We start from the raw sequence: 15,064 nt of genomic DNA, 5'->3' as shown, positions 1-15,064 counted from the left end.
TTTTGGGCTGCAAGCTCAGCATGAGTCAATATGTGATATAACCAAAAGAAAAAAAAAACCTAGAATTCTCCTTGAAAATATAAATCAAGATGTGCAGTGATGATTACTGTGGATGTTTAGCCTAAAAAAAGAGAAGACTTAGAGAACTCATCCTTAACTTTCTATTCCAAGCATTCAGCTTAATAAATTCTTCATGAACATGATATTTTTATGATCAGTATAAAGGAGTGTCTTCTTTAGGATCAGACTGACCTGTATAATCTCTGATATATTTTCCAACTCTAGTATTTTTTCATCTTCTTTTGCATGTCTATCTGTGGCCAGCATCCTATGTTTTAGAATTTGTCTTTTGAATTTTACAGTGCTTCTCATTGTTTAATGGTCACTTATCCAGTCAATAAAAATTTTAAAACATCTACTATGTGACAGTCAGACATCTACTATGTGACAAGCACTGTGCTAAGACTTACAAAAAATTGCATCTAATAAGTCCCCAAAGCCTGATGAGTGAATTCACATTTCAAGAACTATGTGAAAGCCAGGTATAGAGAGAGGATAAATTGGAAATAGTCCAAGGAGGAAAGCACTATAAATAAGGGAGATGAGGATAAGCTTCCTCAAAATAGATAGAATTTTTGCTGGCACTTGACAGAATCTAGGGATGCCAATAGGTGTAAAGATGAGTCAAGAGAGCATTCTTGTCATGGGAGACAGCCAATCAAACTGGTTGGGGCAGGGACATATCTTGTTTGAGGAAGAACTAAAAGACCCGTGTCACTGGATCACAGAGCACATAGTGGGGGTGGGGTGGGATAAGATACATGAATAATGTAAATGTCATCATTAAAAATTATGAAGAAGCTAAATTCCATCTTAATATCATTACCCATTCTGTCTTTTATTCTAGATTCCCATCTCCTTGTTTCCATTTTTCAAAATCCTTAACATTATTCTTGTAAAAATAATTATAGAGAGATTTTTCCCTCCTAAATCATGTATCCAAAATATTTTAGGAACTCTTCCAAGACTTCTCAAAATGAATAACAACTATTCACTTTTGGTAATTTGTATATGATCATATGACAGTTCCAAAAGAATTTTATAAACATTTTATTAGTGTCTCTGAAGAGTTGGACAAGAAACCAATGACCAGAGGGATTTAGAGTTTGTGTTTTCCATTTAAAGCAAAGAATGAATAAATAGGAAAAATATTTAGAAAATAAACAGTTAACTAGGAAAATAGTATTTAAGAAATAGATTTAGATGTCTAAATCTTAGCTTAAATAGAGAATTGACGTATTCCTATCCAGAATTTTTTAAAAGTCTAGTAATATTGTATTTGTTGAAAAACAGATGAAAAGTTCTTTATACTAAATGGTGGCGACAGGAACAAACTGATTATATGTAACCATAAATTTAAACACCATAGAAATTGTTTTAATAAAGTAAAAAATAGAAATTCACAGGAAAAAGAAAATCATAGTATCAATATCTAAATTCATGGTGTCAGAGATCTCTGCAAAAATTGATCAGAGTTGAAAACAATAAAGAAGAAACTAGAGACCCCAACACAAGAGATCAAATTTGACTTCATATTTATTTCTGAGTAATAATAGATGGAACCCATTACTGGATTAAACTCTTAATATTACTACCATATTCCAAAGAAACAGAATAAAGATAAGTTCTATGTTGAGAAAATGTATTAATGCGAGAAAATACAGGCACCCAAAAGAGAGCATGGCAGAGTATTTGGGTAGAGGGCACTCATGAGAGAAACAACTGACTTTATCTTTGGAGTATATTACAAATCACCTAGACAGAAAGAAAACATAAGATGAGGATTTGGGGAAGTCACAAGGGACATGATATAATATTGATTTCATTACTTTAGGAAGTACTTTCAGGACTTAAAATTATTTATTTTTGTCGAAGCTCTCTCTCTACCTCTCTCTGTCACTGTGTCTATCTGTGTCTGTGTGTGTGTCTCTTTTTCTCCTTCCCCCATCCCCTTACTTCCTTCATTCATTCCTCAGTGTGTGATGGTGATACCTGGCAATTGAATAGAGAGTGAGTTCATTCTTTGATAGTTGTCTCTGCAATGGAAATTACCTTTCAAGCAGAAATTACATAACAAAAATTATTAACAGGAAAGTGATATGAAAGACACATAAAGATAATAAGAGAACATTTGTCTGTCACTGAAGAATTCCATTTGCCAAAAGAACTGTATCAAAACTAGACTTCAGATGCCATTCATATCATTTATCCTAATCCTCTTATTTTTCATATGAGGAAAGTGAGAATCATAGCATTTAAATGATTGAACCTTGGTCAACCAGCTAATAGTAGTTATACATACAATTTGAAGCCAGATTATTTTGACTTTAAGTCTAGCACTTTTACCACTATGTCATACATCCTTTATTACAAGACCGGAGAAAGTAAAATTTCAGTTTTCAAACAAAGAAGAGAATAAAGGTTATCCACATTAAATCATTGAACTTCAAGGGAAATTATAGAACAAATCATGGACAATATGCCTGGAGAACATCTAAAAAAAGAAGTGATGATTATATAAAGATACATCACAAATTTATCCAGAATAGTTAATATTAGAGTAAGGGAATGTTGTGGTGTACTTTGCCTAGATTTAAGTGAAGCATTTATAAACCTCATTCTGTACTTGTAGAGAAGATGAAAATATATGGCATATTTGAGAATATAGTAAGTTTAATTTAGAACTGGTTGGATAGCTGAAATTGAAAAGTTGTTAATGATCCATTATCAGAAAGACAGAAATTCTGCAGGAAAATACCTCAGGAACCTTCCTTGACTCCATCCTAATTAATATTTTTTCAATGACTTGAATAAAGGAATAAATGGTATGCTCATCAAATTTTCAGTTAACACATACATAGGAAGGATGATGCATAGCACATTAGATGATATGAAATTCAATGTAAAAAATAGCATCATAAGTATAAAATAAAGAAGGCATGATAGATAGCCATTATTCTAAAACTAGTATAACCGATTACAAATTCAATATGAGTTAGAAATGTGGGATGGAAAGCCAAAAATAACAAACAAACTGTAATCTTAAACTATGTTAAGAGATGCCTAGCTTCCAGGAAGAATTTAATAGTTCACTATATTCTGCTTCCTATCTTACATCATATAAAATAATAGGCATCATGCTTTAAGAATGTCAATGATGAAGTAAAAAGAAGAAAGCAATCACATTGGTGAAATTCATTAAATCCATAATATCAGAGTAACAGTTAAGGGAACTTGCTATGTTTAACCTAGAAGAGACTCAGGAGGCATATGACTGCTGTCTTCACATATTTTAAAATGTAAAAGAAACATTCAGTTTGTTCTCTTTGGCCCCATAGGTCAGGATTAAGAGTAATGGGATGAAATTGCATAAAGAGATTTAAGCTTCATATTGCTTATATGAAAAAAAAAATCCTAGTAATTTTAAAGCTATTCAATAGGAGAATGAGGTGTCTTGAGAGGTAGTAAATTCCTTCTTTTGGAGATTTTTCAAGGAGTCTGGGTTACAATGTATTGAGTATATTAGAGTGGAAATTCCTACTAACTCTGAAATCTGTGAATCTGGATGATTTTTTCCCATTATTTACACTTGTAGCTCTGTTCCTTAAAAGGATTTATCACTCTAAATAATATTCCTCCTCTTCAAACAATACCCTTTCTAATGTCTTTGAATGGTTTAGAAAGGCATGCATGTTCTAGTTCCATTTTCTTTCTAAATTTAAACTTTCCTAGGGCAGCTAAATTGTATTATACAAATTCCTATGATCTATTTATTTAAAAAAGGAAATGAAGAAGAATAAATGTATTAGTTATAAACTCATTATGAATGTTTAAATATGCTACTTTTTGTATTTTCCCACAGTTGTATTACTGCCTCATTTGACAGTCAAGTATCTCCTGACCTATTCCCAAGTGCAAGTGATCCGTCTCATCAGGTGTGGACGAGTCCTGAATTTCATTAAAGGAACCAAGGTCTTGGGCCCACTAATTTATGCTCTGATGCTTTCCCTTCCTACTTTACTGAATATTGTACTTTTGCTCCTCCTAATCATGTTTATCTATGCTATTCTTGGAATGTCCCACTTTGCATATATTAAAAAGGATGCTGGAATTAATGACATGTTCAACTTTGAAACCTTTGGCAACAGCATGCTTTGCCTCTTCCAAATTACTACATTTGCTGGTTGGAATGGCTTACTGGAACCAGTTCTTAGTACTGGACCCCCAGACTGTGACCCTGAAAAAATTCACCCAGGAAGCTCTGTAAAAGGAGATTGTGGAAGTCCCTCTTTTGGGGTTTTCTACTTTGTGAGTTACATCATTATATCCTTTCTGGTGCTTGTAAACTTGTTCATTGTTGTTATTCTGGAGATTTGCAATGTTGTGACTGAAGAAAATGCTCAGCTCCTTAGTGAGGAAGTTTTTGACAATTTTTATGAGGTGTGGAAGCAATTTGATCCAGATGGCACCCATTTCATAGACTATAGTCAGCTTTCTGAATTTGCTGCTTCATTGGATCCTCCATTTCTTATAGCTAAGCCAAACAAAATCCAGCTCACAGCCATGGATCTTCCCATGGTCAAAGGGGATCGAGTTTTTTGTGCTGATGTCTTAATTGCTTTTACAAAGTGTGTTATGAGAGAAAGTGAAGAGTTTAACCATATCTGTTTACCATTGCGTAAACATTTTCTGTCATCATGTCTCTTCCAAGTTTCCTATGAACCAGTTACAACAACTCTAAAAAGAAAACAAGAGGAGGTATCAGCTCTTGTCATTCAGCGTGCTTTTAGACGTTTCTGCTTGAGGCAAAATGAATCTGGTATATATAATATCAAAGGTGAAGCTAGAGAGAAACTAACTATTGAAGAAGCCATAGTAATTGATAAAATTCCAGAGAATTCCACTCTAGAGAAAGTAAGTTTTCTGAGCCCTCCCTCTAATTCCCTATATTTGGATAGTGTGATAGAGCAAGACAGAGAGAAACATGAAATGGACCAAACAGAAAAAGAAGACATAGGCAAAAGTGACAGGGAAAAGGAAAAATGAGCAAGGAATTACTTTTGTCAGCAATTTGCTAGAATTTATGAACGTGACATTACATAAAACAGAGCAATTTTGGTAAGTCTATGCCAAAACAATTGTTTTTAACCAAAAGAGAAAAAAAACAAGACTTAAACACATCATCTGTGCTTCTAACAATACAATGATTCTTCACTGCCTAACTGTGATTCAATATTAAAGCAACTTAATAAGGGATTTCTGTTTGCACTGCTTCTCTTATAATAGAGAAAAGATAAAAAAAAGCTGCTAAGAAAGATAGGGACCATGGACTAAGGGAGGTAGAATCTAAATCGCCTAGCTTTAATAAAATACATCAGCACTTTTGCCTTTGGCTATTTTTCATAGCATCCTTGCCATTCATTACCCACTTTCCCATCCACCACAAACTAGCTTTTTTTCTCTGTCTCTTTATAGCTCTCTGTCACATACACTCACATGTACATGAACACATATGCACAAATAAAAGGTATACAATAAGGAACATATGTACTTAATACATGCTGATCTTATTCATTCTATTTGAAAAATAGGAAGTCAAAGTGTTTTATTGGTCCCTTAAAATGCAATTGTCAGAGAAGTTGAAGTTCCTGAGATTTTAGCAAATACTTAGGGAAATAGGCTATCAAAATTGTAGCATGTGTGTGAAAATTGGTATCTTTTATTTAAAGTACTTAATATTATTCTATCTTGCATCAGCATTAGCTTTTATGCCTAAAATCCTATAGAATTCTCTTAACATATGGACTTCTGACTCTATGTACCAACCACTCAACCCAAATATTAGAGAGGTTATGCGCAAAGGTATTTTGCCCCATATTCCATCTTCTTTCTTATATTTCCTCTAAATTTATATTTCCCCATAACTTCAAAATGATGTGAAGATTTCCACTGCCATCAGAAAAATACATGCAGTAATCAAAGTGAGGCAACAATTCCCAAGTCTTTTCTTGAATTTTCTTTAAGAAACTACTTTCCTTCCATAAAATATCTCAGATGACCCAACTACCAATCACTATGTGAGCTAGATTCTCTTCTCATTGGCTGGTATTTCCTAACTCAGCATGGCTAAGATTTTATTCCTCAATGAAATATTTGCTGCAAATCAACTGGATATATAATAATATGGTGCATGTCTGGGCAAACAGCCATCACTTGGAAACATTATTATAAATATCATGTATCTACTCCCACAATGCAGTGTCCTGTACAGCATAAGAGATCTATAAATGTTTGTCGACATCGTCCTTCTCAAACTTTCATCACATAAGTTGATGTACTCAATGTCCATGAAGTATCAATGATCTACAGATTACTATAAATGTATGTTGGTTTTGCCACCCCATTTTCCTATTTCTCTGCCTATTGCCCAAGACTGGATAATCATAGCTATTATTCCTTTGAGGAGACTTGTGGAAATATATTTTTTGTTCGCCTTGGGTTTTTCTACAGTAAAGTTTTCTTTATATCTGTCATGTGACAGTACATAACAATGAAATGGTGACTAATGTAGTGATTGATCATTTCCTCCTCATTCTCCCCCCACCAAAATCTTGTATTTTGTATATGTTTTATAATGACTTATCTATGTGCTTGTTTTCTCCCAAGAGAATGCTATCTTATTCAAAGCAAGATCTTTTTTCATTTTTTTTCTGTTCCTAACACAGAACCTGGTAAATAATAGGTGCTTAATAAATGTTTGTTGAATTGAATTTAATTGAACATGAAAATTATGTTTTGACACTGCAAATTAAACCTTACTCATTTCTATCAGTTTCCCTAAAGACAACTAGACTTTGATTGCCAAACTACCTTGAGAATATTGTTACCAGACAGTTTAAAGATAGTTGTTGCCCAAATGGTAAATATAAAGTCTACATCCTACTAAATCCAATATAATTACTTATTGTGCCTTTTTAAATAAAGATTAGTCATACACTTTCAGAATTCACTCTTTCCTTGCCTTTCACAAGTGTTCCATTCTCTTATATTCTACACTTTACAGTCATTTTTGGTGTTTCCACAAGATAGTTAGCAGAATACTAATAAACTTATTATAGCCTCTCTCAAAGTGGTAATTCACATCAACAAATGTGAATTGGACACCAAGGGCAATGGTTTCTTCAAAGTTGGAATATGAAAAGCCCAATTTCTAGTGGAAGGAGGATTATCAGAAACCTTTAGAGCAAACAGATATTTAGGGGAAACAGGATAAAAAAGTTTCCAACCACTGCTGAACCCCCAAGAAAATATTCAAAAGATTATCTTAACAGAAAAGGATTTTGGAAATCTTGCCATTTAATTCCATTCTGTAGTGAGGAAACTGAGTAATTATAAAGATGTAGTGACTTACCTAAGATCACTGAAGAGGAAGTTAAGTAATTGATATTAAAAGTGAGTTGCCTTGGAATCAAATGATGGTCCTATCTCCAAGACCCACAGATTATCAGAACTGAAAAGATCTTTAGTGAGCATGTTGTCTAACCTATTTACACCAAGAGAAAAAGCCCAGACTTACCATTAAAACCAAAACCAAAACCTAGATGTTTTAACTTCTATTCCAGTGCTCTTTTATCCAGAGTGTTGAAATAGGGCTTCCTTCAGTATTATGTTGGAATTTATTTTCTAAAAACATTATAACATATCTATAATAGAAAACATTTTTGTTCTATTATTTTACTTGCAAATTCTTTTTTACACTCACATTTTTATTTTAACTAAAAGTTAATCACTCATCAGTGATTAAAATGCATTGCCATTTTCCTTCTGGTTCTAGATTTTCTAAATGGCAGGGAGTCAAAGTTACTTTCTTAATATTGCCCAGTAGATCCCCAACAGTCAGTCATCTCTCATTCTTAAATTTACAATGAAAAAAATCTAGAATGTCTGGATATAGGGAGGTGTTATATTCCAGCAACCAATGGCATTGGGAAATTTATTTGGCATAGGAAAGGAAGAACAAGGGAAAATCATTTTGTTTTCATCAATCTTTAGCCATGTGCAGATCCCAGACTTATTGGTAAAAGTATGTAAATTGCATAAGCATAGCGATGGAGAACCTTTTAGAGTTCGAGTGCCCAAACTGCATCCTCATCGTGCATGTGAACTGCCCTCTTACCCTAGACAGGGGAGGGAGGAAGTGCTCCCAGTGGGCTGCTGAGTAGAGGGGCAGGTGATGTCCTCAGGCATGGTGGAGAAGGGGAAGGGAGCCGCCCCTCCAGCATGTGTGCCATAGGTTTGGCAACATGGGCATAGGAGAATACTATACAGTGGTCAATCTAAATAGGTTTCTCTTCCTTCTCTTCCCTAAAACCTGCTTACTATTCTGGGTTTGAAATCTTTTGAAAAAATTACAGAATTGTATCACAAATTTAAGAATCTAGATCTTGTCTCATTCATATTAACTAGATAAGTCACATGATCACTATGTCCCCTGGAGACAGTTTGCACCAATTCATTATAGTCAATTGTTGAGTTTTCAGTTTAGGTACTGACACAATGGAAATCAGTAAATGCTACAAAGCAGGGCTCAATTTGTTTTTTGTTGATCATCTGAAATAAGAAAGGGATAGAAGAAATGTTAGCTTAAACTTAAAAGTATGTTTTGTGTTCATTTATTTTTAAAGCTACTTATCAAATATTTACTGGGACAATACTAATTCTAGGACTTATGACATCCTTATAGCCTACAGTTCTCAACAATTTGTGTCATTAAATCCAGCTCACCTTCCATGCCCATTAATCCCCAAATTCTCAACCCACATAGACTTCATTGGGAAAGAGACTTATTTTATTTTTGTCTTTCTCATCTAGGTAGAAATATAGCCTAGTACAAATGGAAAATCGTAAAAGACGCTTCACACTTCAAGGGAAAATAGGTATTTTAGATCTAGCCAGATGTCCCTTACCAGGTCACTTGGTCAAATACAAGCTAAATTGTAGATTTTACTCCTTTTCTGTTGAAGAAATCTAATGTTATTATTTTCTTTGTGTCTAGAAGACTATACTCTATTTACCAAAGGAAATCTCTCTTTGACATTATCTTCTTCCCCAGTGTTGCTGCCCAGAATGAAAGGGTACACATTTTCCATCCATCAGATCCCATAACTAGGACTAGCTAAAATGAAGTTGAATGTCCTCTAAAGCCTGAGTAAAGTGTTGTGGAGATATAAAATAAAAACTGTCAAGAATGATACATCTTCAGAGAAACACACTTACTGATAGCTAAGCTTTATCTCCTTTCCCAGCCTAAAGTAAACTGAAAAGGAATGAGAAAGGGATGGGAATGTTGCTGCTAGAGACAGACCCAATGACAACAAAAGTGATGACTGTCACCTACTCAAAGTGGAGAAAAAATAAAGTCAAAAGAAAAGATGAGTCATTTACCGTAGGAGGAAACAGCATTGTACACTGCCATTATTCAGCAGAACATTTCAATTCCATTTGATTCCATTCTATTCAGCAAATATTTGAACACTTCATGGAAGATCAAATACTATTGAACAGTATTACTTTATGACACCATAGTACTCAAACTGATTTTCATAAGGGGTACCTAGATTTAGATATGGAGGTGTCCTTGGACTTGGGGGTCCTTGATTTCAATTCCTTTATTTAACATATAAGAAAATGGAGACCAAAAGAGTATAACAGCATGTACAAGGTCATATAATTATTAAACATTTGAGGTAGATTCAAAGATTCGTCTCCTGGCTTCAATTATTTATACTGTGTAAGAAATTTACTTTTACAATTTTACAATTATACTGCATAAGAAAATTTGTTGTTATTCAGTCATTTCAGATGTGACTTACTCTTCTTGATCCCATTTAGGGTTTTGTTGGCAAAAATACTAGAGTTGGTTGCCACTTCCTTCTCCATGTCATTCTATAGATGAGGTAACAAGCAGGGTTAAATTACTTGTTCAGGGTCATTGCTAGTATGTGTCTGAAGTCAGATTGTTGACACCACCAGCCCTGGTGCTCTATCTATTGCACCACCTCACTGCCATGTAAGAAGTTAGGGAACTGTAAAATTCACTTTAGAAAGGATTATATCTAAAAATAGTTATATTAAAGATGTTTCAGTTCTTACGTTAATCAAATTCAGTTATTTGGGAAATTTGTGTACATAAAACAGCTTATAATCTAATAAATTGAGATAGCTGAGACCTGTGGTACATAATAGCATACTGCAAAAGGACAGTGAGCTGGGCTTATAATTTTAAGATTAAGTAGCAGGAAACCAGGACAAGCAGAAAATAGGAAATTGTACTGTATTTTCAATGGTTCTAAATTGATTACTGAAGCAAATATCTGTCTATCCCAGCTAGGTTGTATATTGGCTATGTAAATATATATTGGGTACTAGATCTTGAGTCTCGAGGACCTCAATACAGATATACCTTCATTCTTCTGTTAAATCACTGATCTAGTCATTTACCTCTAACTCGGTTTCCTCGTCTATAAAATGATGATACTCACAGCACTTAACAATCCATGGTTGTTTTGAGGACAAATTGGGATAACATTTATATACAGCACTTTCTAAACCATAAAGCATCATATTTATTACTGTATGTACTGTAAATAATTTCTCCCTGATGTTACATGTCTATAAGACATAAAATGTACCATCTTGGAAGAGTCAAAATTGAACACAATTAAAAGTTCAAAAGACACAAGCAATTTTCAAAGAAAGAAGTAAAAAATAATAGTAACTCCATGAAAAAGAAGGAACAATATACTTCCATAGAATTATAAATATGAAACAAATAATATGGAAAGATCTATTTTTTGTGGTAAGAGGCAATATCTGCAGAAAAAATGAAAGAAAGGAAGGAAGGAAGGAAGGAAGGAAGGAAGGAAGGAAGGAAGGAAGGAAGGAAGGAAGGAAGGAAGGAAGGAAGGAAGGAAGGAAGGAAGGAAGGAAAAGAAAGAAAGAAAGAAAGAAGAAAAAGTAAGGAAGAGGAATAAGAAATTTCTAGAATAAAACATAGGAAAATATTCCTTTCCTTAGTGGTAACTTAATTAGATTTTAATTCATTAAATGGTAAGGATTTTATGTTATAGTTTTTCTGCATTACTGTTTATATACTTATTTAATAATTGCATTTATAATAAAAAACAACTTTTAAAATCCAAAGAAAAATTGGATTACATAGTAATGTTTGTAGCATTTAACCAACAATGACTAGTAAGCAAGAAATGTTTTAAGATGTACAATCAAGGAAAAAATATGAGGGAAAAGGAGATAAGCTGGTCATTTAAGGAATGGAGGATACAAGAGATGGACATAGAGGAATTTGTGATACAGAATAGTATTAAACAACTTGAAAAATAAATGGGAACCAGCTGTGGAGGGTTTTAAATATCAGACTGAAGAGTTTTGTTTTTTTAAAAGAGCAAAAAGAATAAACCACTTAAGATACTTGTGTGATTCATGTGGATAATTTTGACTGCTGTTTGCAAGCTGGATTAGAAAGGAGAGATACTAGAAGACCAACTAAGTAGGAGGCTAGTGCTGTAGTCACAATGAAAAGTAATGATAAACAGAACTAATGAGTAAAAAAAAAGGGAAAGGACATGAAAAACATTGGAAAAACAGACTCAGCAAGGCATGATTATAGAGCTTGAAGACAGTATAATCTATTACTGTGTCAGGCAAAAGATGAAACAGATTCCATTGGTTCTTCTGTTTCTTTCTCTGAAGATAATCTATTCATGTATAAGTTTTTTATGTTTTCTATATCTGTGTAGAGAAATGTTATCAATATAAAATATGGTTCACTTCTTCCAGTAATGCATCAATTCTGCTAGTGGACAGCAATGATCATTTCATCAATACTTATATTATTGCCTCTAGATTATATTTAGCACCTTTCTTCTCAGTTTCACCTTATACAGTGTTTTACTTCATTCAAGATTCATATCAAGGACCACTTTCTATATTAAGCATTTTAAGATTCCCACAACTACTAATTCCTTTCCTAACAAACCTATCTAGTATTTGTTTTTATATTTATTCTACACACTTCATGTATATGTGTTGTTTTTGCCATAAAGATATCTCTCTGAAAGAGGATTTTTAAAGTTCTGCCTTTGTGTTTTAAGTGCACTTTAGAGCTATAATAGCTGCCTAATAAGTATTTACTAACTAATTAAAATAATAGCCATTCTAGGCAAAATATAATGCCCTTGAGACCAAGAATTTTATCATCAAGCTTTGAATTTTCCCTGACACTTAAAATATATGTACAGATATAACAATTCTTTTGAGAATTGCATATTTATTCATATCTTTTTGTTTGTTCATATTTTTGAGTGCATTTTGGAGGGAATGGCTACATATGCATATATATAAGTATATATATATAGTAACATACACACATATGCATATTTAAAAAATACTAAATCCTAACCAGAGAAATTTGATGCAAATTTTTTTCTCATTCTCTACTTTCTGTCCTATCCTGAAAGCAATAATTCCTCACAAAAAAGGACAAGAACACAGAATAAATGGAGTCCTATTTGGTTCCCGAGTTTCCTTAGTGATGATTGAGTAGTAGTAGAAAAGAGGGAACAAGCATTTCTATATATGACAAAATCCAGTGGCAATCAAAGGCAGAGAAGTTATATTCCAAACTACTAATTTATGAAGTATCCTGGGATCAATTTACCAAAGAACACAATAAATGTTTAGAATCAATTACATTTTAAAGAAAATTAACAACTTAAATAACTAGAGGAATATTTCAGGGTTCATTCCTAGATTGTGCCAATATAAATTACACTTCTACCAAGTCAATTTACACTTTTATTTATATACCAATCAAATGATCAAAAGGTTCTTTACAGAATTTAATAAACTTTCTGGGATAGTATCTTCACCCTCATAGGAAATCTTCAGAGAGAGGTTGAATTACCTCCCATTGGAGTATTGGAAAAAAAAAAAAAGGATTTGTATTCAAATATAGTTTTGGACTAGATAATCTTCCAGTTCTGAGGTTTTTTGAACGTGATAGAGTTATTATAAGTTATAAACAGGTACTAAACACTCATCATAGAACTCTGTCCAAGGTGCTAAGTTATGGGAATCTAGAAGCATTTTGTAGAAAACTAGGAGTACTTTCAAGGACATAAAAGCAAATGTGAAATAACCCAATTTGCATAACAATGCCTTAAATTGAGGTTGCTATTGTTGTTATTTGTCCTTGTTTTTTTTATTTGTTTGCTTCTTATTTAAACCCTTACCCCCTATTTTGCAATCAATACTAAGTATTGATTCCAAAGGAGAAGAGCTTGCTTTCTACTAAGGGATAGGAAATTGGGATTAAGTGACTTGCCCATGGTCATACCGCTGGGCAATGTCTGAGATTCGATTGGAACCAAGGACCTCCCTTCTCCAGGCCTAGCACTCAATCTGCAGAGCTATATAACTGCCCCTTTGTTCTTACCAGCAATATCCTAATGTGATGTTTTGACTTGTATATGAATTGGATTTAAGAGAGGCAGAATTGCATTAATTTGTCAGTCTGACTCTTCAAGTGGCAAGGAAAAAAGTCGGAATTGTTATGGGCATGGAAGGATACCCTTTGGGTTCGGGAAGGATGCCTTTTGCAAGCATGCAATGACTCCCAAATTTAGCTTAAAAACAAAAGAGATTTATTAATTTAGAAAGTAATGTTGAGAGTGGCCAGGAGGAGAGCAAGGTAGAACAGCAAGATGGGGAGCAGTTCCCTGGGAAGACAGCATGAAAGGAAAGGCTGTTCCCCCAAGAGGACAGCATGGATGGAGAGGCTGTCCCCCAGATGACATCAGTTCTGGGGATTTTATATATTCTTCACAACAGTTAGTCACTCAGGCATGAGGTGGGGTGATCATACTGGGGTCTGCCTGGGGACATAAAGATTCCTTAGTTTTAGGGGACAAACAGATGTCTGATAGGATCGAGGTGTGGTCTGAAGGTGCATCTTTCTGACCATCTAGAGGACGATCAAAGGAAGATAGTCATCTCAGGACTCTAGGTGAGGTCATTGGGTATTTTTAGTCTCAGAGTCAGAAAAAACAACAAAGGAGTTCCCCTGACAATAGTCTGACTGGGTTTCTGGGGTACAGTGCCCATGTCAAGAATGACTGCTGATGGCCCAGAATGCAGAGTGTGACATTGGCATCTTCAATGCCAGACCAAACTCAAACACTCCACAGTCCTTGGTTTCTCCAGGTTCATGGCTTTTGGAACAAATTGTTCTCATCTGCTCATTCTATTAGGGAAGCCTTCACATGATTGGGGTAGACATCCCCCCTCAATTTACCTACAGATTTTCTGTCCATTGGTTATCTTCAAGCTGAGTTAGACCATCTGCCCAAACCAGAATTAAACTAAAGAAAATATCTCCAATTCTAGCTGCCAAACACTGTTAGAATTCATTAAGACTAATTTATCTTTCTAGTACTATTACTAGTAGTATTGTGAGTTGTGTATTTCTGTCCAAGAGAGTCAGTCCCTCTATTTTGTTTGAGGATTATATAGTCCCTGATGAAATTTGGCACTGTAGAATATCTATGCTTAGTGTAATAAATGACCTGTTGATTATTGGTTTGTTAGCCTATTCTATGTTTACATGATACTTGATCTACCGTGAGTGCAAAAAGTTTCAATGAAGATCAGAAGGAACAATTACAGGCAGATTTTTATTGCTTCTCAATACCATCTATGTAGGGAGCCTGGTGTTCCCTCAGAAAAGCATTATGTTCTCCTAACTCTTATCATTATTCTGAGATGTCAATTCTAAGTGCATTAGATGAAATACATTTGGAAGAAGCATCCACCTTACCTGTTAAGAAGTCAAAACCAGTCATGTAGCCAGAAATATGGTAAAAAAAAATAGCTATCAGCATATCTCCCTCATTCTATAACCTAAGACAATAATTAATGTGTTAAGTAC

The 15,064-nt window shown here is 34.0% G+C and overlaps 1 protein-coding gene across 1 annotated transcript in view; it reads left to right on the top strand.

Annotated features, from left to right (window-relative positions):
- LOC100023497 (sodium channel protein type 9 subunit alpha-like) overlaps nucleotides 1–6,830 on the top strand; it is a 162,581-nt gene extending 155,751 nt beyond the window's left edge. Inside the window, exon 27 of the mRNA XM_056793975.1 lies at nucleotides 3,923–6,830. Coding sequence (XP_056649953.1) covers nucleotides 3,923–5,106 — 1,184 coding nt within the window. The 3' untranslated portion in view covers nucleotides 5,107–6,830. The remainder of the gene's footprint in view (nucleotides 1–3,922) is intronic.
- Nucleotides 6,831–15,064: the final 8,234 nt, after the last annotated feature.

Source organism: Monodelphis domestica, chromosome 4, assembly GCF_027887165.1.
Source record: "Monodelphis domestica isolate mMonDom1 chromosome 4, mMonDom1.pri, whole genome shotgun sequence".
Lineage (NCBI taxonomy): Eukaryota > Metazoa > Chordata > Mammalia > Didelphimorphia > Didelphidae > Monodelphis > Monodelphis domestica.
Note: the sequence above shows the minus strand (reverse complement) of the source record. Positions and strands in the feature narration are given on the sequence as shown.